The sequence below is a fragment of the Chelonoidis abingdonii genome, chromosome 5, assembly GCF_003597395.2.
Source record: "Chelonoidis abingdonii isolate Lonesome George chromosome 5, CheloAbing_2.0, whole genome shotgun sequence".
Taxonomy (NCBI): domain Eukaryota; kingdom Metazoa; phylum Chordata; order Testudines; family Testudinidae; genus Chelonoidis; species Chelonoidis abingdonii.
Genome location: NC_133773.1, coordinates 62,207,097 through 62,231,564, shown reverse-complemented (window position 1 = coordinate 62,231,564; position 24,468 = coordinate 62,207,097). Strand labels below are relative to the sequence as shown.

Sequence of the window (24,468 nt, the reverse complement as noted above, 5' to 3'; positions counted from 1 at the left end):
CATTTGTTAGCATATAGCACTGCCATGCAATACGCTTTAGGAGTAATTTCAGGTCTCTTGTTCCCCAGATCAACAGACATATCCTGTTTTTAGCAGATGAATCCTCCTGTTTGTAAATAAATTGTGCAGTACTCTATGAAATTCTAAATATAAACATATGGTAGCCTTATATGAAGCAATGGATAAAAATGCAAGGCTCTCTGGACCTGCTGGCATCAAGAGATGAAAGACAAACCAAGTCACATCAAGTAAGTTTTTCCTAGGAAGTTCTGGAGCATTTAAGACATCTATTATAAATGGACTGTTTTTTTTCTTTAAACACCATATAGCTCCTTCTATATGTCTTAACAGGAACAACATCTCCAATACATTTTGGAGGAGAGGTGGGGACTGGAGATTTTTATTAATTTAACATACAATAAAAAACACAATAGTAAATTGTGGGCTAATAGGAACACAAATAAAATAGTGAAAGTAAGAAGCACATTGTATGTATAGTTCTCCAGAACAATACAGTAGGATAATAGATTGGAAGAAGGACTGTTTTTGATACCACAGCAGTGCAAGCCACAGTAAAGTTCATCAGTGACTGAATTACAACACTGGAAAGACAAAAAAACCCTATAAAAAAAAGGACCGAGGAGACGCCAGCTTGCTCACCATAGCTACCCCCAATTTAGGAAGCCAGAAAGGTGTATGTGTATTCTAGAAATGTGGTTGCCATTCACCGCCATCTGTTTCTCCATTATTAAGATATACCATACCTTTGCAAACCACTTTGGTAGTTTTCTTCAGTGAGCAGCAAAAGACAATCTTCCAGTCAGCCAAACCTTGTGAGGTTTTCTACTCTATTAGCCCAAAGAAGTAAACAACAGTAAAATAAGGACACCTCCAACTGGAGATCCTGAGTAAATTTTACAAATTATATCCAAAATAACACTCCAGTTTAGCTTAAATCTGGAGGAGTAACTCCACCAATTTTAGATTAAAACCCATTTTCCTCCACATTGGCTCCAGGCATCTATTTAAATCTTTCTGTTCAGATAACACATATATACACTGTTTTTGGTTCTTTTAGAAATGTTGTAAAACAAAATATAACGCTGAACTGAAATTACTGACTCCCTGACAATTTGGTGAGGCCATAAGGAGCCTGCAATTGCAGTGGTGTATTTAAAAAGGAAAAATTAACTGATGAGATAATTTTCTGCTGCTCCCATACTATATCACAAAAGCTGGATTCATTCTGTATATGCTGGAGGCAATTTTTGATTTGCTGCAACTCCAGTTAATTGACAGTAAAAAGATTTAAGCTTAAAAAATATTAACAGCTGCATTTTTTATTTTTAGTAATATAACAAAGGTTTGTTTCTTTTCTGAATAATCTATAAATAGAAAGAAAATTAGATCCATGAGGCTGTTATGAAGATTTGAAGTCTGCTCAATATCTCTCCAATGCTTAAGAGTGTATCATAGGTTCCATGGCACTACCACCTCTCCCCAAAAAACTAGACCTTTAGGAATTAAAATATCAAGGCCAGGAGCAGGGCTGCCCGGGACGGGGGGGGGGGGGCAAGTGGGACAATTTGCCCCAGGCCCCGGGCTCCCATGAGAATGCAGTATTCTATAGTATTGCAACTTTTTTTTATGGAAGGGGACCCCAAAATTCCTTTGCCCCAGGCTCCCTGAATCCTCTGGGCAGCCCTGGCCAGGAGTACCTGTTCCTTTTATTTTTTAAAATACATCACTAGCTACCCTAAATTTCTTGCCCTTCTAAATGTATTCACAGATAATCTGAACTGGGTCTCGGCACTATAAACATGTGATAATGGAATAGATATCTTGTCTTTGGCAACACATTCGTTTACAGGCTAGCATATTAATATCCAATTCAGCTAATGTGAAGCATGCCAATTTTCCATGTCTTCTTTTCAGAATGCAATTACAATTAAATTGCATCAGTATCTGTGCATATATTAATCCCCACTACTTCACTGATTTCTCAGTCCATATGAACTATTGAGAATTTGAGCACCATCTTATTACACCTCAGCATGGCAACTGATAAATCATCTTTTTTTCAAAATTCATTTAAAACCCTTCAAGAATACCCAACTCCTTATACTTTGCTAATATAAACTAAATCTCAATGACCAACGCCAAGACAAATTAAATGACAGCAGCATACAATACTACTTTGTTATTCTCTCCGCCTATCTTTATCTCTGATGCCTTTGCCAAGGCTGAGGTGGTATTACACAGATAAAGCAAAGACCAGTATAAACGAGTATTTTTCCTTGACAAGCGAAAGGGGTAAGAATTCTAACTACCAATTCTTATTCTAGGTATTGAATTCTTAGGGAGTTTGGAAACAATTCAAAGTAGTCCCACTCCACCAGGTCAAATGCCCTCTCAGTATCCAGGGGAAAAGTTTAAACACAAAAGAACTATTTGATTGAGATAAGTGGATCACAACGACTTTTCTTATGTTATCTGAGACTTGTTGACACAAAACAAAGATGTCTAATCTGTTTAAGTTAAAATGGGTAAAATACCTTCTATCCTATTTGCTACTATTATAATATTGAAAACAAAAAACAAAAAAAAAAAGGTCTGTTTGCAATCCTTCCCTTTCTCTATTGTGTGTGCCTTTATGATATAAAAGTGTACAGCAACATTCTTTCTACGCACATTAATCAATGAAAGAGGTAATTTTAGGGAAAATTTTTCTAGAAAATCCCCAGTGAAAAACTGTAAAAACAAGAAGCTTTTTCTCCTTCAAAATCTTAAAAGACTCAGGTTTTTAAAATAAATCAACGAAAAATTTCTTCTTTTTTCCCTGTAAACTAGCCGGTGACTTTGTAATGGACATTTAGAAATTTCAGTGACGTCGGTCTCTGTTTAACACCTGACTTTGCAATATCTTTGGCTACTCTACGTGCAGGTTGTAATGTGAAACTGGGTAATAAAAATAAATGCACTTAAATCCTCATAAGCAGACTATTCTAAAAAGCCTCTGATTCTACAAGCTGAGGGCTTTCCCTCCCCCCAAATTATAGGAGTTTGGCAGGGAAAGCCTTTATCATAGTTTGGTTTATCATGTAACCTCTTTCAATAGTTTCAACTTCACTTTCTGTTTTTTCATTTTTACCCTCAGCTAAATTAAGCCTGGCCACAAGATCCATCACAACTTACCGTACTCTATTTTTCTCTATTTTAGCAAATTGGACAGTATTACAGGCATTATCATCCCTCAATTCAGACAAGCAGTATTTACATGTCCATTTTCAGCTGTTCAAACTCGGAAGTTTCAACAGTTTGAAGAAATAACTGTCAGCAATTGTCATTGATTTTCTTCTGCTGGTAACAGCCTATGCCAAACATGTTTTTGTTAGAGAGATTTCCCTCCAGCTCTACAAATTCAGGAGATATTTTTTAATAAACTTGATATAACATAAAAAGGTTATTTCTGAGTAAGTGAATCTTTTAATTTGGTTGAAGAATGTATTCCAAAAAAGTATGTCCAACCATCTAACTATGCATTGTCATCATTTCCTATACCGACCTTAATTCAGGTAGCAAGAAAACACTGCCCAGGAGAATCCAAGCAATCAGGGAAGCAGGAATTGTAACCTAGGTAACTAGGAACACTTCCTCCCCTCCCCACTACCTTCCCTCCACACACACATATCTGCCAGCCCACAGAACTCCAAACGAAGCATTTCTTACTTGTCAGTGAAAAGTTCTTTCCAAAATTTATGACAAAATAGTGGTTTTGGCATTAGCCTATGTAGAAAATTGGGTACAAAGATAATAAATACCCATTCTTCTTATGTACAGAACACAAAACACACCTCAAATGGATGTTTCTGAGATGCACATGTACAGGAAGTCAGTTAATGTCTTAGTGATCGTTCTTCTAAAATTAGATTAACAAGCTCCCAAAAGAACCCATTAACCTAGCATTAGACATTACAGACTATGTAATGGTTTGGGATGATCTCTTTTTCTGTGTGTCCCAAGATCCAGAACTCTATCTGCTTTCTTCAGCACTGGAGACCGCTTTGATTCACTTTACCATTAGCTTCTGTTACACTTGCTACTTTTAGCAATGCCAAAAAGAGTGCACTAATTTCCTTCCAATGCCTTGGGAGTTTCCTAGGTCTGATTGCTAAACATACATCACATTCCCAACTATGTTATCTGGTATGCTACCAGTTAGCTTCTTGTTCACTGCTTTAGGAAAAGGAAATGTGGTCCCAACACTTCAGCATACAATGTAAACCATGTGAATGAAACGGGATCTGAAAAGAAAATAACTAGCTAGAGAGAGGAATCCTCTTATTATCCCAAATCAATGAGCAGTCCGGTGGCACCTTAAAAGACTAACAGATTTATTTGGACACAAGCTTTTGTGGGTAAAAAACCTTTGTACCCAAATAAATCTGTTAGTCTTTAAGGTGCCACCGGACTCCTCATTTTTGTGAATACAAACTAACATGGCTATTCCGCTGATACTATTCTTATTACTACGTTTCTCAATGATCTTTTCTAGCCTTTATTCATAACCTCCAAATAAATATTGTATATGCTAGAAAATACAAAAAACGGCTTAAAGGACACATGCAAATCGAGAGCAATATAGATAGGTTTCCTGGGTCATTCAAGTATGAAAATAGTGTAAGCATGCAGTGCATCTGACAAATTTTACTTTCACAACAAAGATCCATATTGAGATGGATCAGCCACTAAGATATTTTAAAACAACCTGAGTAGTTAAAAATTGGTCACAGGACCTGTCACAATCTCAGGAACTATTTTAATTCTTTTATCAATATTTTTATTACCAGTGCCCTTTGAGCCAGTCACACAACCTACAGGGAAAAGCAAACATCAAAGGACGTTCTTTCCCCCCAAGCCCCATGTTTCTGGCAACTAACCAGAAGCACAAACACCATCTTCAGCTGGCCCTGACTTCATCTCAGCAATGCTTAGACATGCATTAAAAACCCTGCCTGGAAAATCGTACAGCCATAGGCACAAACAGTGAGACAAAAACCTCAGTCCTTATCCAGGCAGAACTCACACTGTTCTCAAAGGAAGTTTTGCCTGAGTAACAACTGAAGGATTTTGCCCTCCTTTGGAAAGAAAAACAAGGTCAAGTTATACCTATTAAAGTAAGTATCTCGGGCAGCAGCCATATATTGTGACTAGGAATCACGTGTAGTATATTGGCAGGAACTGTAGGCAGCAACTGGTAACACAACTGTGCTATTCCATTTCTAATGCCATTTTTACCATTCTCTAGGACAGGGGTGGCCAACCTGAGCCTGAGAAGGAGCCAGAATTTACCAATACACATTGCCAAAGAGCCACTGTAATATGTCAGCAGCCTCCCATCAGCTTCCTCCCCACCCCAAGCGCCTCCCGCCCACTGGCAACCCTGCCAATCAGCACCTCCCCTTTCTTTCCCCGCACCTCCTGATCAGCTGGTTTGGAGGAGGCTCTGGGTGGAGGGGGGAGGAGCGAGGCCGTGGCAGACTCAGGGGCGGGAAGGAGTGGAGTGGGGGCAGGGCCTGTGGCAGAGCCAGGGGTTGAGCAGTGAGCAACGCCTGGCACATTGGAAAGCTGGCACCTGTAGCTCCAGCTCTGGAGCTGGTGCCTATACAAGGAGTCGCATATTAATGTCTGAAGAGCCACACATGGCTCCAGAGCCACACGTTGGCCACCCCTGCTCTAGGACTTTAGAGATAATAGCTTTGATTCTGTCCTGGGTTAGGCAGGCCCCTGACTGCATATCCTAGGCAGCTGGGCTCCTGATGGAAAAAAATTTACCTGGAGGAGGGCTGAGATGGGGTGCAAATCACCCAACAACCCACACTCCACTAACAATTAACACGGTAACGAAATCCTGTGTTTGCCCACATTTAATCACTCACTGAATGAAACAAGCTTCTGTGGATAACTGCCACTATTAATATATTGTTGCATTATATCTAAAAAATTTGTTTAAGTCCTGCGATTTGTATAACTTACATGGCACTGAAAGACATGCCCACACTAACGTGTACCAAAGAACAGAACTGTTTCATTGGTAGATTTCCAAGTATTTTAATCTGGACACTTAGAGAAAACAAAATATGTGGAAAAAAAAGCGTAACATTTACTAGGGTTGTGGGTTTGTCATGGTGCTAAAGTATTTCAAATACCGTGAGTTTCTTGTGTGTGAATGACTTTAAGAAAACAGCATTTCCCAGACAATGGTGGATCGCCAGCCCAGTACAGAGGAAAGACCCTGGAAAGCAAGCCCACACCAGCCCAGTGAGGAGAGGAAGCCTGGGAGGAGGGCCTGGAGATCGAGTCCACCCTGCACTCACCCCATAGCAATGGCTCCTATCCCACAGGGCTGGACCTGACTTCCCAGTCCTGGAACATGCACTTGTATCATCATTCACTCAAGTTATGCCTGGCCACCCTCCTGTCATAATGACAGAATGGGTGACTGGACCTAATGTGCATGGCACTGAGACCCCGTGCACCAAGTCACAACACCTGGAGCGGGGAGGTAGATCCAATCCTGTGGGACAGGAACCACCAGTGTGCGATGGGCTCGCTCTTCAATCCCCCCCCCCCCCCCCGAGCCTCCCCTACTCGCTGGGCTGGGCTTATTCTCCAGGTCTATTCCCCCCACTCCCCTTCAGGGGGCATCTCCTACTCATCAGGAAGGGAATAGAGTACCAGTGCCAGGGTGAAGGTTGCTGCTGCAGGTGGTCAGTGCACCCTGGTAGGTTGAGGAGGCGGCAGCAGTGGAGAAGAACACTAGCATAGTGTTTGAGTTTGTATCCTGGGTGGGTTTTTCCCTGCGTCAGTAGACAGACTACTGTGGAAGTATTTATGTATATTGCGTTTAAAGAGGATAGATGGGGTGTAAAATCATGGATATGAAAATGCAACTATTTCCCCTGAACCTGTGACTTTAACTAAATTTACCATGACCACTCCATGACCTTGCATAAAGTATGCTGTGACAAATCTGCAGCCCTAGATACTACCCAACCCTTCAAAATGGACGGAGTGACATTAAAAGAAACAGTATACCGTAGTGAAGAGCTACATTTCTTAAAACTTTATTATTTATCTAATTTGAAGAAACTGAAAAGTTCAGGAAATGCAGGGATCTATAACAACAAGGTGAGACTGTTTCTCTCCCCCACCAGTTCTTCTGTCATGCCTATCACTGTAACATCCAAGTGTTAACCACACTCACAAAGTTAGCAACACTGTGAGACTATTATAATTTACAACTGAGATTTAAGACCCACTACAAGTTCAAACAAGAGACACACAATGAAAGACACAACGTCCATTTGCAAATATAAAAATCTTTTGTGCAAAAACTGTAAAAATCAAATACAACTAAGGTAAAAAATTAGGAAGAAAAGAGGCAAGAGAGCATTTTTCTAGCCTGGTACATATTGTGCTTTATATCCGGCTTCACTGACTACAGTTAGTTAGTAATATCTTTAGCAATTAATGTTAAAAGTACTGTAGCGTTAATATCATGGACATTTCAACTTTCTTATAAAACACAATGTAATAGGTCAGAATACTTTTAATTTTAACTTATCTATCCAGTGACACTTGAATGAGTTTTAAAGTGTATAATCCAGTTTCATAAACTGAGATGAGCTCTAATATCTACGGTTTAAGTTGGGTTTTACTTACCTTTGCTCTTGTGGATGCTCTTCCACATCCTCCTCAGAATCAGCCTAATGAACAGAAAAAATACAGTGTAAGGATTTAAATATCATAACAGTGTACAATGGAAATGTACTGTGCTTCTAATACCACTGAAACTGACACAATCATGATTCACGAGTAAAAAGCCAGAAATTATAGAGTAATTGGGAAGCTCCATTCAGTACAAAGAAATTCTACATGCTTAAGTAATTAAACAACATCTAGCCAAGATTTAGGATTTTATTGCCACTTAGCATGGTTAATCCATTATCTTTTCCAAACCTCCATCTAATGTATTTATTTCCAATTGTACAAATGCACCTATGCAGAATTTTATGCACATGTACAATTCAAATGATTAAAAGTGTACAGAAAGAATAAAAGATAAACCAATATCTACACTAAACACTCCGGAATCATAAAGATCAATCAGTTCCCCTCAAAGTACTTGTGCTCATTCAGAGTATTCATTAGACAAAATCTGAGAAAATAGACCACAAAATACCTTGAAGGTCGACAAACTCTGGTATTTGTCTGACCAAAGGCAGGGAAGCAAATTCCTAAATCTAGGACTCTCCAATGAACACAGAAGCCCACAAACATTTCTAGGGCCTATGAGCGCAAGCATCACCGCTGATCTCAACTGCTGAAATAAAACAAGAGTAGAGAGATGGTCTCCAAACTACACAGGGCAAAAATCATGACAACGTGTATTTTAAAACACTTTGAACTGCATACTGAAGTGAAATAGAGCTTTAGTTTAATATGCTTATTGCAGGAAACCCCTTTAACCGGGCAACTAGCCGTGTTCTGAACCAGCTAAAGTTTCCAAGTGGTCTTCAGGTGTAGTGCAAAACAGGGTGCAACCATCCAATTTGCATTGAAACAGTAAAGGACAACTTTAGTTAGATTAACCTTCTCATGAAAAGGTCAGTCATCTTGCTAAGCACAAATTATATGAAGTTTTCTTGGTTACTGAAGCAACAGCTGAAAGTCCCACAAGATACTCAACTTGCAAACCTGAACAGCAAAAAGTGGGAAAATGCCACACAGTGAAAAGAAAAGATAGAACTTTTACAACCAGCTGTTTCCCCATTCTACCTCTAACCCAGGATGAACCTCTGATTCAAGCTCCAATTTTGGCTAGATACTGGAGAAGGGATTAACTATCATCGAGGTCCAATAAAATGGAAACTCAGAGCAATGGGGCAACAAAGCCCACCCAGCTTCACAAACCTACTGAGCAGTGTGGGGGGGGGGGGAAATCACTGAAGAGATGTGCAGCTGCTCAGTATTAGCCAGGGGCCTATGAAAAGAGGAAAAAGACAAGCACTCAGATACAATTCTATCTATCTTTGCCAGGGTCAGTAAATGCATCAATACATCATTGGTAATGGCATTAAAAGCATCAGATAGATTTTTTTTTTAAAAGGCAGCACACACAGCTAATCTTTGTCCATTGCCAGACGCAGATCGTCAACCAATGAGACAAGTGCAGTCTTCATACAATATCCAGGCCTGCAACAAGACTGACAGGAATTAAGAAAATCTGAGGACTTCAAAACCTTTTCATAAATTTTCCTTAAAAAAAAGAGAGGCTAGAAATTCACAATCTCATCAGACAGTTCTTCAGCATCAGCATAACAAGAGATGTCAGCATTTGAAACTCCTGAAGAAGGGCTGACAATCTTCTCTGATAAATGAACTAGCATCTTCCCCCACTAGACTTAACCAAGTAGGAAGGAGATAATCCAGTTTCCCAGTGTTCCCTATGCATTTCAGAACCTCCATGAGACTTCAAATTTTAATCTCCCCAAAACAGCTAAATCACAACAAAGTCTGGTAATCCAGTCTGATTCTAAGGGGTATTATCCACAGCCTTTAACAAGTGTGAAAACCTAAAATCTGATTCTGTGTTGTCTCATTCTATATCGCCAGGCTCTCCACTATTCTTTAACAGTTCTACTGCTCAGGACTTCACATTTGTTATGGTGATGGTGAAGGTATCCATCCGCATCTGTGGTACAACCGCATAACACCTCAAACACTCATGACTTGGAATATGCCTTCTAGCTCTAACATTATCTTCCTTCCTCAAACTGCCAAAGGCTATTAACAGAGTGGATAAAAATGATTTTTTTTAAAAAAAAATCTGTTTTTAATCGTGTTCTTTTGATAAAATGTTTTTGAGGAAAAAAGATCTAAAGATAAAGATATATTTGAGCTATAACTATCTCATCATGGAATAGGGATTATAAATTCTAATTCTGTAGTATGAGACAATGTAGTCATGTAATGTTTAAGAAAAGTTTTGTAAATGAGTTCCAATAGTTCATGGATTAGGGACCCAATTTTATGGGGCTTCTGTATAGATTATTTAGGTTAATCTTTCTATCTACCCAATGGAACTCATTGCTCAGTCTAGAATAGGGGTCAGCAACCTTTCAGAAATGGTGTGCAGAGTTTTCATTTATTCACTCTAATTTAAGGTTTCACGTGCCAGTCATGCATTTTAACGTTTTTAGAAGGTCTCTTTCTATAAGTCTGTAATATATAACTAAACCATTGTTGTATGTAAAGTAAATAAGGTTTTTAAAATGTTTAAGAAACTTCATTTAAAATTAAATTAAAATGTAGAGCCCCCCGGACCGGCAGCCAGGACCCAGGCAGCGTGAGTGCCACTGAAAATCAGCTCGCTTGCCGCCTTTGGCATGTGTGCCATAGATTGCCTACCCCTGGTCTAGAAGATACCATCAGAGATGCTTAATTTTGCAGTTCTCAAACTGTGGTTTTGTGTCTGCAGAGATAACATGCTTGTTAACAGCAAAAATGTTTTTAAATAAACAATATAGATGTGAGAAATAACAGACCTCAACCCTATTGTCCCTCTGCAAATTTGTGGACAGTGTCAATCCCTTACCTCTCTCTAAAAGTGCAAAGTTTCAAAAAGTTCAATGAATAGAAGATTGTTGGGGTAAGAATAGATTTGGACAAGGAGAAGAAGTCTGGATATAAATGTGAGAAGGGAGGGACAGGCAGCAGAAACTAAAGTGAAACTGTTTTAGCAGCATATTCCAGAAGTCTTGAGGTCTTTCTGAGTGTAGCCTTCATTGATTTGAGATCTACCATACCATTCTCTCACTAGAAGAGAAAACCTATAATGGCAGCAGGTTGTAAAAGAGACCCAGTTTGGGAATAAGAACCATTCAAGAAATATGTATTTGCTGATGATGTTTTAAAGAAAGTCACACCAGGGAACTGGTGGAAGTCACTTAAGCACTTTGATTCAGAGACTGTTGAAGTGATAATCTCCCTTTTAACAGCAGTAGCTGCTTCTGCCAGTGTACAAGGAATTATTTTCTTCCTATGGACTAATTCATTCCAAACTGAGAAATCATTTGGGACCTGAAAAAGCTGGAACGCTTGGTTTTCTTTTCCAGATTATGAGCAAACAGGAAAATTAAGGTGAAGATGACTGAGTTAGCTACAGAAGCCAATATTTTAAGTTTCTCATGTTGACCTGGCTGACATCGTCGATTTAATTTTTGTTTTAATATTTCATTTAACTATTTTAGATAAAAACAATTTTAACAAAAACAAACCTGATCTTAAAAAACTTGGATGTTTAGCTAAATTCAAAAATGCATATGCTTGTTTTCTTAAAATATTATGTTTGCTGTTGAAGAAAAAAATCCAGAATACATAACGTTGTTGTTTTAGTTAAATAAAACAATTTAAATGTCTCTCTGGTGATGTTCTCCTGCTAATACATCATGGCAAGAAAATCTTCCAAATATTAATGATTAACCTGTTGAACTGGAGATATTTATGAAGTCATTGGGAGGTGAACTATCTGCTTCAATTACCTTTGGTAAATGAAATATTCTAACAATCATTAATTTTCTGATATAGCTGTAAAACTAATATGAAAAGTTTTCAAAATAAATCACTTAAAAATGTATAGTGTGTACCTTCTAAAAGTGAAACTTACATCTATCTCTGAGTTGTAAAGAATACCTATTAAGATTATAACAACCAACAAGAATGTCTTCCTGACTAGTGATTTAAATCAAATCCACTCTGGCTCTCAGTATATCATCATTATCTGGGAGGAACATGCAGGGAATGAGTGTAACTAGACACCACTTCATTGACAATCTAGGATAAAAAGATAGCCTGGAAGGACAATATGTTATCTAGGGGATTGCCAGTCTGAACAGCCATTTCCTGACAGTCGTCTGAAATCTAACTTGCTCTGGAGGTACACCAACAAATAAGAGGTGTGCTGACTTCACAATGGAGGTGGCATTGGTATTGTCCATGACAAGAGTGTAATCTCTTTCCTCCAAAACTCATTCAAAATCAAGATCCAGTGTATACACAGCTGTGTGTATTAGGCTAGAAAGCACATGGGGGAGTCCCATATTTGGCAGGGCACCCATGAGATTCTGAGCTAACACTGGATAGTTTCTGTATTATCTGTATAAACCATCAGTCACAACCACTCCAACACTGCACTAAGACGAATGTAGTACAGTAGATCCTCAAGAGTTAGGAACACCAGAGTTATGAACTGACCGGTCAACCACTCACCTCATTTGGAACTGGAAGTATGCAGTCTGGCAGCAGCAGACACACACACATACACACACAAAAAAGCAAAACACAGTACTGTGTTAAATGTAAACTGCTAAAAACATGAAGGGAAGGTTTAAAAAATTATTTGAGAAGGTAAGGAAACTGTTTCTGTGCTTGTTTTATTTAAATTAAGATAGTTAAAAGCAGCATTTTTTCTTCTGCATAGTAAAGTTTCAAACTGTATTAAGTCAACGTTCTGTTGTAAACTTTTTAAACAATCATAATGTTTTGTTCAGATTTACGAACACTTTAGAGTTACGAACAACCTCCATTCCCAAGGTGTTCGTAATTCTGAGGTTCTATTGTAATTCTCAAACAAGGACTTCAAAGGTAGCCTGCACATCCACACAAGCCCCTCTGACTCGTATTGAGCTCTCTTAGGGTACATCTACATTGCAAAACAAAAAAATAAAATCCCACAGAAGCGAGTCTCAGAACCTGGGTCAACTGACTCAGGCTCATGCTATGTGGCTAAAAATAGCTGAGTAGACATTCCCGCTCAGCCTGGAGCTTAGGCTCTGAATCCCAGGCCAGGTGGGAACATCTACACTGCTATTTTCAGCACCATAGCTCAAACCCCACAAGCCAGAGTCAGTTGACCTGGTGTTCGAGACTCACTGTTGCAATTTTTTTAACAATGTAAACATAACCTAAGTTGAATACAGCTTTGAAGTGGGAGACATACATTCAATCTATGCTTTAACTTAACTGAATCTGAGCTAATGACATACTGCAATGTCACCCAGCCAAGTCTCAGTTACACATGTAGCACCACAGGCTTCATCAGCCCTCAATTCAGAGATGGCAACTAACCTTATTAGCCACAGACACTACATTAAACAACATGAAGTGAAGTTAGGACCCTACCATCTGGCACCCTGTGTGCCAAAAATAATAATATTCATCATCATCCCAGATCTAACCAGGCCACCGATATTGAACAACTAGCACCACTCTGTCCCTGAGACATGGTCTCACCCTGCCTAATCTCCCTCACTTGTACTTTAATAGGCTATACAAATGTATGATTATTGCATTCCCTTTTATTCCAGCACCCTGAAAATGCTGTGTAATTTAATATCACTATTTGTGGAAATCTGCTAATGCTTGTAAACAGAGCCAAATCCACACTAGCAATATCTTTTACAGAACACCCTGCTGGTCTATTATACTTAAATTATGTCCACAAATGTGACAGAATATAAACTCCTCCACAATTTTAAAATCATTTAAGAGATATATGCCACAGACACCACAAAGGAAAAGTTCAGTGCAAACTAATAGTGCTTGATGACTTAATTGTTGGCATCTTCAATGTTTATAGCTATACCCAGGATTTATTTTTAAATTGAAAAAAAAAATTAACTCCCTCTCTGAATTTATGGTGGCTAAGAGGGTTATTTTTGTCCTGGGGATTTCCAAGACACTCTTCCCATCATAAAATTCCCTTTAGTAATCATGTACTGAGCCTGCCTTGCAGAGTGCCAATTGTTAATTACCATGCCATTGCTTTTTGCATTCTGACAGAAACAATATACTTTGATCTTAAGAGCAACTATAACCGTGATCTGCTGATACTTTTTGAAAAAGTGCCTGCCAACCAAAAACAAGCTGTTTTAGAGTCCCAGAGCCCCCTTTTTTTTGTGTGTACAGATATAAAGAAAGTCAGATTCCCCCTCCTTAACCCACCCACCCCCAAAAAATCATGTTTTTTATTTTAGAAAAATCAGATCTGTATTTCCTTTCTCACTGGAGGACTCAAGAGCCTGTGTGCATATCTGGAGCTTTTTCAGTCCATAATTGAGAGGATTTAAGTGCTGAGTCCTTTACAAAGAAACTTTTCTCTCAAGTGTTTTAGTTAAACAGACATTAACAAATTACAAACAAACAAACAAACAAACCCACAGAATTACACAGAGTCTAAATAAAAGCCACATCTGCTCTAATCAAGCTTCCCCTTCTTGGTACTTGTGAAGTCAACATTTCACTAGTTTTCCATTCATCTATAATCTTTCAGGATAAACAGGACCAATATTTTTAATGTTACAAATAGGCAGGATTACAAAAAAACAAAACAAAACCACTGTTGTTCTCTTGTGATGTACAAAGAAGGCCTGAAAGCAAAGCATGAGTCCAGTTCTCCCATCCCTTTCCTTCCACACACTTGCAGGCCACCTTAAAGAGAGACTAAGAACCTACAGAAACCAAGAGAACGATGCTGCCCAAGTCAGATTCAGAAAGCAAATGCTTTTAAAACAAAAACAAATATAAACTCCAGGTGAGATGTCAGTATTGGCGATTGCTGCAAGTTATTATTTATGGAGGGCTATCAGCATGATGGATACTGAACCAACAAGAAGCAGCTATTACGCTTCACACACAAATTATGGCTCAGTCGCAAATATTGTGTACATTGTGCATGAGGAGGAGGAGGAGTCATCACTGACAGGCTTAGTGGATAAAATGTTTTTAAAAGTTGAAAGGAGAGAAGAGAGTCCAAGCATAGGAGGCAGCATTGAAGAAAATGTGAAGGAAGTTGGGAGGGGCTTACGAGGAGCAAAAACAATGGGAGGGAAAAGCAGGCAGAAATGGTCAGAAGAGTTTGAACTTGATATAGCTCAGGTGGGCAAGAAGAAGCTAAGAAGAGAGTGTAAAACAATTACAAGCATATAAGTGTTTGTGTAGTTTCTTTCTGTCTAACTTGACTTCTTTCTTTTGAGCCTCACAGCTCTGGAAAATGAAATCAAGGCGGGACTTGATTGCTGAATGGGATATTGAGCTTTTTAACCTTTAATACTCAAACTCAAATCCTGCCCACAACAGCACATGCTTAAAGCTACCATTCAATGGATCTTTGGTGGCATATGTAAAATAAGATGGTTGTGCAAAGCCACAATTCACATCAGAAAACCATCACCATAATTAGCAACATTGTTGGATATCTCAGCAAAAAAAAAAAGAAAGGACTGAACAGACCTACCTCTTCTGTCACTCTTACAGCTCATCACACCAAAACTGAATGGAGGCAGAGCAACACTGTAATGGACTCTCCTTTACCAAAGGGATCACAGGCTGCTTGATATCACTTTTTCTCTCAGAGTTACAATGTAATCTTAAATATGAGCACTGTTTGCTGCTGCAACCCTGGAAAGGTGCAGTCCTAACCCCAAACACACACCCTGCCCCTGAATCTGAAGCCATTATGACTCATGGTATCACATGGGGGACTTGTGCGCTGTTGCCAGGAGTGGTGGCCACACAGTTTGTTTGCAAGACAAACTGACATTAGTAGCGGTCACTGTGCTGTGGGCTGGCTGTCCAGCTGCTTCTGCTCCTCCCTCTATACACCCTCAGTGCTGTCACCAGATCTCCTCACCTGAGTGGGCATCAGCAGTTCCCCTTCTTCAGCTTGCCACAGCTCCACCACGCTGGGGATTGGGTCAATAGCTAAACAAGCCAAACAAAACACACACGAAAATAACTAATCACATTTTACATGCACGAGAAAGCTCTAACAGCAGAATTTCATGTTTCTCTTTTCCCTAGTGCTGAAAAAAAAGTGTCCATATTAAAAGCAGCGCAGGCTGGTGACATCTAAACTGGCACATAAACGTGCCTTCTGAGCCAATTTGTGCAGCGGGTAAAGAAGATAATGTGTCTGACTTCAACGGGTGAGTTAATGCCTACCTTGAGGAGCCTCTACTGATTAAAAAGGAGGGTCTCTTTTCTCTGCAATGTCAGCGTGTGTGCAGCATGGTATAGCTGGGGGAGCGAGCCAGAAGGATGTGGGGTTGGGAAAGGGAAAATTCATGGCTTATTTCGCTGCAACGCTGGCTCGCAGTTTGTTACAAGGTTGCAACTGCTTGTAGCATTAAAAGATGGGCCAAATACGAGGACTCCAGCCACAACAGAAGAGCCTGAAACAATGCTGCAGGAAACGGAGTCCTCCTCATTCTTCTCCCCTCTGTTTCGGGGCTGGGAACCATTACAGCCAACACAAAGCTGGGGGCTATCCTCGAATCGGACGCACAAAAGGATGGAGAGAAAGGGAACGGCTTTGCAATCAGAATCGATCATACTGGTCGGTGCTCGAGCAGGGTTTTCGCCTTTGCTTTGCCCATGCACAGCCCCTCTGCTCTCCTCCACCACCTTATTTACAAGCAGCAACCCTCTTCCCCCCCATCTGCGAATTCCAACAGCCCCCTTCCCTTGGGCTGATTTACCAGCGCTTACCTTGGCCTTGCGCTTCTCCCGGGCGAAAGCAGGGTAAGAGGACCTGGAAGACGCCTAGCAAGAGGTTCATGGCCGTGGCTGCGCGGCAGTAGGTGCCTTGCTGCGGGTAGCGCAGCCCCGCCATGCTGGTGCTCTGCTACTGCGTGCTGCTCCGAGACTACTGCTGCTGCTGCTGCAGCCACCGCCTCCTCCGCTCTGCGCGTGTGTGCCACAGCGATAGGGAGGGCTGGGCGCTGAGAGGCGCGGCGCGGGCCGGGCTGGAACATTGACAATGAGAATGCAGCCTGCACGCCGGCCCCGCCCGGCTGCCGCCGCCGCTCCTGCAGAGCACATGGCAGAGGGGCCAGCCACAGAGCTTGGGAGACGGGAGAGGGGCTGTGGGGGAGCGGAGTAGAAGGTAAATCTTCAGCCAGTCCTGGCCCAAATCCTGCCCTCCTTACTTAGACTCGCTCAGTTCAGCAGAAGCCGTGCCCGACTCAGGAGAGCGGTATAGGGCCTATTGTCTCAAGCTAAGGGAAATACAATCTCAACCCTGCTCTCCATAGGGTTTTAAAATGTTAATAGGTGCACCCCTTTTACCCACGCCTTATATCCATGCACACATTTATACACAGGTGGAGTAGTGTGTGTGGTGTGTGCACGTGGGGAAACACACAAGTGTATATAAAAATAGTGTCAGTACACAACAACTGTATTTGCATTCCAGCTAGTGGAATATATTAGCAAATTATCACCTTGATGTGTCTGTCTCACATACACACAAAGTAATTTGTCTGCTTATTCACTGTACCACTTCAAAAGCAAATTGCGTTCTGGCCTGATGCGGTGCAAGCAATATGTTACATGCCAGCACCAGATGACAGCTCTTCAGTACTAAACTCTGCACACACACATTCCTCCCAACTCCAGTCTCCAAGTGCTAGCAGAAGGGTGTTTGAATTTTGTGTGTATGTGCACATGCATGCGTGTACACACATGCTACAGAGAATTTTTATTGCCCACAAAAAAAAACTCTGCATAGAAAGCATTAATGGAATGGTGGTTAAAACTTATGGGAAGGGGAAAAGGAAGTATATCTGTGTGGCCTCTTGCCAATTGTTGCAGGGAGGATATCCGGTGAATTTGACAAGCTGTTAGTAGGGGTGACAAGACACTGACTACTCCAGAGGACTCAGGAGTTTGACCAACATAATATAAAAAGGGGGAGACCTCATGGTAAGGCTTCAGCTTATAACAGGTGTTGACAGAAATAGACTAATGCAGAGCTCATGTGGAATGTGGACAACCTCACTGTCGGATGCAAAAGTCATGGGAAACCCTTTCCTTCAAAGTCAAACTACAGAGACTTACCCCATTTCCTGTTAAATAATTCAGAGAAAACAAATCATGGTGGTATTTTCCTATGGAAACCAACCATTTATTTAACTATATAATACATTCTGGAGTGCGCAACAGTTTGTTTACATGGTCTAGGAATATTTCTCTATGCCTAACCTTTTGATCCTGATGCTGTCAGACATAGAGGATGCTTGAAAGTCAGAAGACAGAAGTGATGCAACCACACACCTGTCAAGCAACATTAATTCTTAAAAGTAGGGCTAGATAAACACTTCTAGCTTTATTACCCTCTTGAATATTCTGAGGCTCAAAAGCTCAGCTAATGTTTGAAAAAAAATGGATCAAAAGAGTGGGTAGAGCTCAAAACAGTGAGACAGGCTGGGGAGGGAAAACAGAGCACTGAGAGGAAGCAGGGGGAAAACCCTCTTGGTTTAGCCCACATCTGCTGACCTTCAAGGCAGATATTCTGAAGAAGGCTGCTGAAGAAGCAAATATTGGATGTGATATTTAGAGAAAAGTCAAGAATTTGGTTTATTTTTGTGTTACTTCGTTACTGAGCATTATTGCATGTAATGGGGTTGCTATTTCTTTTTTGTTCTATTGTATTTTTGAGTAACTGTTATAGGCAACTACAGTCTAAGGCCCTCTTATCTTTATTTTATAAATCTGAAGCCTACATAATGTATAAAATGCAGTCCAGATACTGTCTAGAACTCACCCATTTTTAACAATATGTAGCTTCCAACATGTACTCTAATCATTGCAACACATAGCATAGCCTTTCCTCTAGCTAGTAATACTTTAAAAAAATATTTCCCAAATTCAAACTAGTTTTGCAAATCTTAAAAAAAAACAAAAACACCCAGCTAACGAGTGCAATTGTGGTAGTTAGAAAAGACATAAATAAAGCCAAACAATTAACAAGATCCGTTTTCATCTCTTGACCCAGATTCTGTATAAATCCTAATAGGAACTCGGTTAGTCGTTGCTATCAGTAATAATTCTCGAAGAGGTAAATAAGCTCATGCTCCAATATGTCTGTTAGTCTATAAGGTGCCACAGGACTCTTTGCTGCTTTTACAGATCCAGACTAACACGGCTACCCCTCTGATGACAAACAGTTATATATGGGCATCTAGGTCTTTATATTTGCTAGTCATAAAATGCCTCTCAAATCCATGCACCTTTTGGATAGCAACTTTTCTAAGAGTTCATGCCTGAAACTTATTAAGTGTTTCTCCATTCACTGAAAAAGCAACATTGGATCTTGACAAGTTTGTTCCCCAGTAAAACAGAAGACTTTTCCTTTTGCCTATCATGCATACAGATCCTGTATGCTAACTACATTTTTTACCCTTACTTATTTCCTCCTCTTCCTTCTCCCTCTATTTTATTTTTTTCCTTTTCCCATTCTCTTTCTATAATATTGTTCTTTTTCAAACATCTTTCCTGTCTTCTGTTCATCCCTCTAGGATCACTAATCAATCGCTTTTCACATACTGTACACGGTTACATACCATCTGTACTAGGAAACTAAGGCCTCATTTACACACAAATGCTGCACCATTTTAACTATAGTGGTATACTTAAAGTGGTACAACCCCACTTTGTGTGAATGCAGTTATACCGGTATAAATGTACTTACTGTATACTGGTATAGTTTATTCCTGTACAAGAAGGGGAATAAATCTTACTTGTTGTAGGAGCAGCAGTGATCTGTATGCTCTGTATAACTATACTATGTATAACCTGTACACTTAAAAGGTCTGTTATATTCCCCCCCCCCCCCTTTTGTCTCTTCTCCTTCTCTGAATACCTGTGAACTGGCTTTCCCCTTCCCCATCCCCACTGGAATGCTTGTGGGATGAATGGGCTGGTTGAACAGCTGGAAGATCAGAAGAGCTTCCAGGTAGACAAGGTGTCTGGGACTTTAATTAGGCAGCACTCACACACCCAGTGCATTGACTCTGCATGGACACTGCCCAAGCTGGAGTGTGAACAACCAGACGTGGCCAAGTCATCTTTAGTCGCAGGCCATGACACTCTGATTAGGCAAAGATAACACACCCAGTGCGTGGACACTGCCCGAGGTGGAGCATGACCAACCAGATGCAGCCAAGTCATCTCTAGTCGCAGGCCATGAGGAGCAGGTCCTTAAAAGGGGAAGGGGCCATGTGCTCAAGAGGACACTTGCAAGCTTGTACCTCCCATGAAGGCCCTTCACCAGGACCACAGCACATTTCACTTGAGAAGACTTACCTTCATCACTCTGTCCATCACTGCACTGTGGGACACTTATCTTCAAGGATCCTAACATCTCCAATGCTATGCCTGTCCTGGGAGCATAAGTATGTGAGTGTGATCTCTCCCCCACCCCCACCCCTTCCTTTGAGCTTAGCTATCAGTATAATAAATGTGCTGCTTTCTGCTAAACTCTGGTGGGTCATTAGTCCTCCCTAAGCTTACTAGCTGGCCCAATTTTGGGTAACAATATTGGTATAAGGCACCTCTCTAACGGTATAACTGAATACACAATAGGGGCAATACAAGAACAACTGTGTTTTGTTAACAATGTAAATTAGGCCTGGCAGATTTGTGACAGTATGGGCATTCCTACAATGGGGAAATTTTCTAAACTGTTTTTTATGAATAGTTCAGTTAACTCAGTTTGAAAACTGATTAGGTCCATAACATATACCTTGTTTAAAATGGTTTAAGTTTGCCTGACCGGGGGTGTAGCAGTTACGTATTGCTTCAATACTTAGATATGATGAGCAGGATTGGAGGGAAATAAAGGTTAAGATAAGTAGGTACCATTTCCTAATGTCGAGAACTGTATTGCATAACACAGACATCAACAGGGAATAGGCAGTATAATTATTTTCTCATGCCTGTGTCATCTGTGCATCACTTTACCAGTAAAAATGCTGAGGACTGTTTTTCATGCATTAAAGGGCAAAACAGAATGAAGTGTGCTTGAAGCTAAATAAGAGCAACATATTACTTACATGCTCTGGTCCAATGGATGAGCCATTAGGCACAAGGTAATACAAATGTTTTAGCCATAATGCCCAATATGTAATTTATTGCCACTTGAAGCTTTTCTTTTTTAGTTCTTACACTGCAGTTACTGATTCTAGCCGCTGTCCAGCTGTCTGACATTGAGTCCATTTTTACAGCATGGCACAGCCAGCCACTGTGCACTCTGAGCCAGGTACTTCTGCAGTCAGTGGGAGCAGCAGCTTACGTAGGTGAAAAGGGGATGCAACTCCTGGAGAATAATGGGAGAACGAAACTAGGCAATCTAGGGAGAAGTTTGACAGCTGCCACCTCTGCTGTGAAAGCAGAGAGAGGATGGAACAGTGAAGGCTGGGGAAATGGAGGTGGATACTGTCACTTCCTCTTGCACATGAGTCTATTTCTGTCTTACACTAATAGCAGCATTCATAATATGTTGAAAACCCACTCAGACCCCCGACTGCAAAAATCAGCCCCTATTGGCCAATCCAAAAAAGCCTGCACCCCTGCTGGAGAAGCCCCTCATCCCAGATTCCTTCTTCCTCCTGAATCAGCTTGACCACAGTCTCCAGGTCCCCTTCCTCCCACCTGCCCCACTCCCTGAATTCCTGGCAACTTCTCTGGCATCTTCCAGTCTCACTCCTCACCCTGTTGGCCTGCGTGGTTCACAGAGCCATTGTTCTCCATTTTCAGTGTTTTCATAATACATTTAGATTACTATTACTTCCTCAAGATTTGGGAGTGGCACAGAATTTAGAGGGCAAGTGTATAAAACAGAATCCTATTATCCTTTAGTTGAACAGTCATATGTGTATATAATACCGCAATGTTCTGGCTATATCTGCAGCAGTTTCACAGCCAGCTCTCCAGCTAAATCTGACCTACATAAGCTACCTTCCTCACTAGAGTTGCATTATTTTATTTTGAACACTGTCTCACTCCAGTGGCCTAGCTGCAGCCAGTTAAACAAGTCAGTATGCTTGTCTCCCTGTAAATACAGTCTTGTCAGCAGCTTGCATAAAACGGTCACAGTTTCAGCTGCTTCCAGGTCACTCCTTATATCTACAGTAAGGCAAATTTTGAAAGCACATTTTGTATTTGAATGCCTCCAGTGATTCAGAGGTGGATGGAGAGTGGGCTGAGTGGAGGAAGACGAAAAAGAAAAGCCACTGGGCTGACTCTAGTAGCCCTTTTTGATGGGTCATCACACTAAGTAAGTGGCTCAGTATCTGAGAAATTGGTTCCTAATCTGCAGCCAATAGATGCACTTTATTATCTGGGAAAAATGAATAGGAAATTTCCTCAAGTTATTTATTAAACATGTTAACCTGCTTTCAGAGTTCCTGTATTTAGAGCTCTATTGACAATCTTATGATGTCCACAAGGGGGGAAAAAAGCAAACATTTTGAGACTAGGCCTGTACTTATTGTTCATGTGAAGCAAATTCCCAGACTGGCACATCCTAAGATCACCTTGACTGATTGTTCAGTACAATACAATGCACTGTTGAAATATTTTTTCTACTGTTTTCCTTGTCCTTGAACTACAGTGAAACTATGCTGCATTTTACCAGGACTACCCTGAAGATTCTGTTGTAAAATATTGCAATTTATAAAACAAGTATCAATAATGAACCGAGTCTTGCAATTTTCCTTCAAGTAAAATTCCTCTCAGCTTCAGTGTAGGATAATCACCTACATTTCAAGAAGATAAATGACAGCTCTATGAAAAATATTGGAGCAAGCTAGTTTTTTAAAAGACTCTAGCCTACATGTTCTATGCAAAGCACAAAATCATTTTTGTATCACAGTCTATTACACTTTGCATGATTATTCCTTGAAAAGATACTGATCAACTTCTTAGAAGCTCCTATTAGAAGCTAGTTGTGGAACATAAAGCATGTCCCTTAAAAAAATACAGGATGAATGGCCAACCCATTTCAGTGGGAGCTTTTCCTAAATACAGGATGCACGTCTAGTATTCAAAATGGAAAAAAAAAAAAAAAAAGATTCAGAGGAGATAAGAGATCAAATCCCAACCTAACCCATAGTCCATAAAAATGACAACATTTTGCAAAAAGATGGCTATGTAGTATTTCTGGTCTTTGCTCTGAGGAAGGATGAGCTTGTAGTTAAAGCACTTCAGGAGGACTCAGGAGATCTGGCTTCAGTTACCAGCTCTTTCTGTGTGACCTTGGACAAGTCACTGAGGGCTCGATTCTGCAAGACTCTGAGCATGCCAGCCCTGATCCAGCAAAGCTTAATTTTAAGCACATGCGTAGTCCCATTGCAGTCATTTGTCACTGAAGTCAGTGAGACTACGCACATGCCTGAAGTGAAGCATGTGCTGTAGTGCTTTGATGGGCTGGGACCAGAGCGCTCAGAACCTTGCGGGACTCACCCATAAAACTCTCTGGGCTCAGTTCCCCATTTGTTAATGGGGATAACAACATTCCCCTTCCAATCTTGTCTATTTAGATTGCAAGCTTTTTGGGTCAGAGGGGATGTCTTACTGTATGTTTTGTACAATTTCTCTTGGGGTCTCCCTGCATTATTGTAATAATAAAATACAACAAAAAAAGTGTCTCTCTTTCCTCTCCCTCCCCCCATCCTAACCCAAAGTGACCATTGTGCCGTCCCACCCTCTGCCCCACTCTCAAAAAAAGTTTTAAAAAAAGATGTGATCATTTCTTGTTAGTGAAGTTGGGAAATGTCGTTTGTAATGGGCTGGTGGTAATTCTTTTGTGCACTAATTCAGACCGATAAGACTGCATGAGACAAAACCAGCTCTTGCAGCGTAATTAGAGAAGTACAAATTGTTTCTAAAGCCTCATGCTGGCAGAATTTTCACAATTAATGAACAGTAGTCATTGTTGGGGCTTGCTCGAGAGAAATTGTTCTTATCTTACGAACACTAACTGGGTCAGCAACCAATCACCTGTTTTAAGAAAGGGAAAGTAAACAAGCAAATCTGTGTTACACGAATAAACTATTAATGACACTGGGGCTCATTACTTGCAAATGATAAATATTGTTTATAAACAGATTTTCTTTTGCCAGTTTCCTTGGACTAGTTTATTTTTAAAACAAGACTTCAGTTAAATGCATGCAGATAAATAGCATACTTACCGGGCCTATCTTTGTCTTTTCTCTTATGCTTCTTTCACAGTAAATCCTCATAGTAAAGCAAACCTCTTGCCCAGTATCTGTCTACATGATTACACTGAAGACTTGAATATTGGACAATTTTGGATTACTTAGATGCAATCACTTATATAGTATTAAGAAAATGATGATTATTCTTGTTACTAAGCAACACCTAAGCAAGCACTTGCTTTTGGAATCCCCATTAAGAAAAATATATCTACCCTAACTTCTCTGCCTATTTTTAAATATATTTTAAAACATTTTAAATATTTTTTTAATTAAAAAAGTCAAATCATATACTGGGTAACTCACAGCGGGTGCGCACACACCCCTTTTCTTGTCTTCCTCCCCTAAA

General features: G+C 40.3%; 1 protein-coding gene across 3 annotated transcripts in view; it reads right to left on the bottom strand.

The window, feature by feature from the left end:
• Nucleotides 1–18,177, bottom strand: part of TMEM131L (transmembrane 131 like) — a 127,855-nt gene extending 109,678 nt beyond the window's left edge. For all 3 annotated transcript variants that reach the window (XM_032793500.2, XM_032793502.2, XM_032793501.2), the window contains exons 1-3: nt 16,612–18,177; nt 15,755–15,825; nt 7,726–7,769 (exon numbers count right to left, since the gene is read on the bottom strand). In XM_032793500.2, coding sequence (XP_032649391.1) covers nt 7,726–7,769; nt 15,755–15,825; nt 16,612–16,735 — 239 coding nt within the window. In that variant the 5' untranslated portion in view covers nt 16,736–18,177. The remainder of the gene's footprint in view (nt 1–7,725; nt 7,770–15,754; nt 15,826–16,611) is intronic.
• Between the last annotated feature and the right edge of the window lie 6,291 nt (nt 18,178–24,468).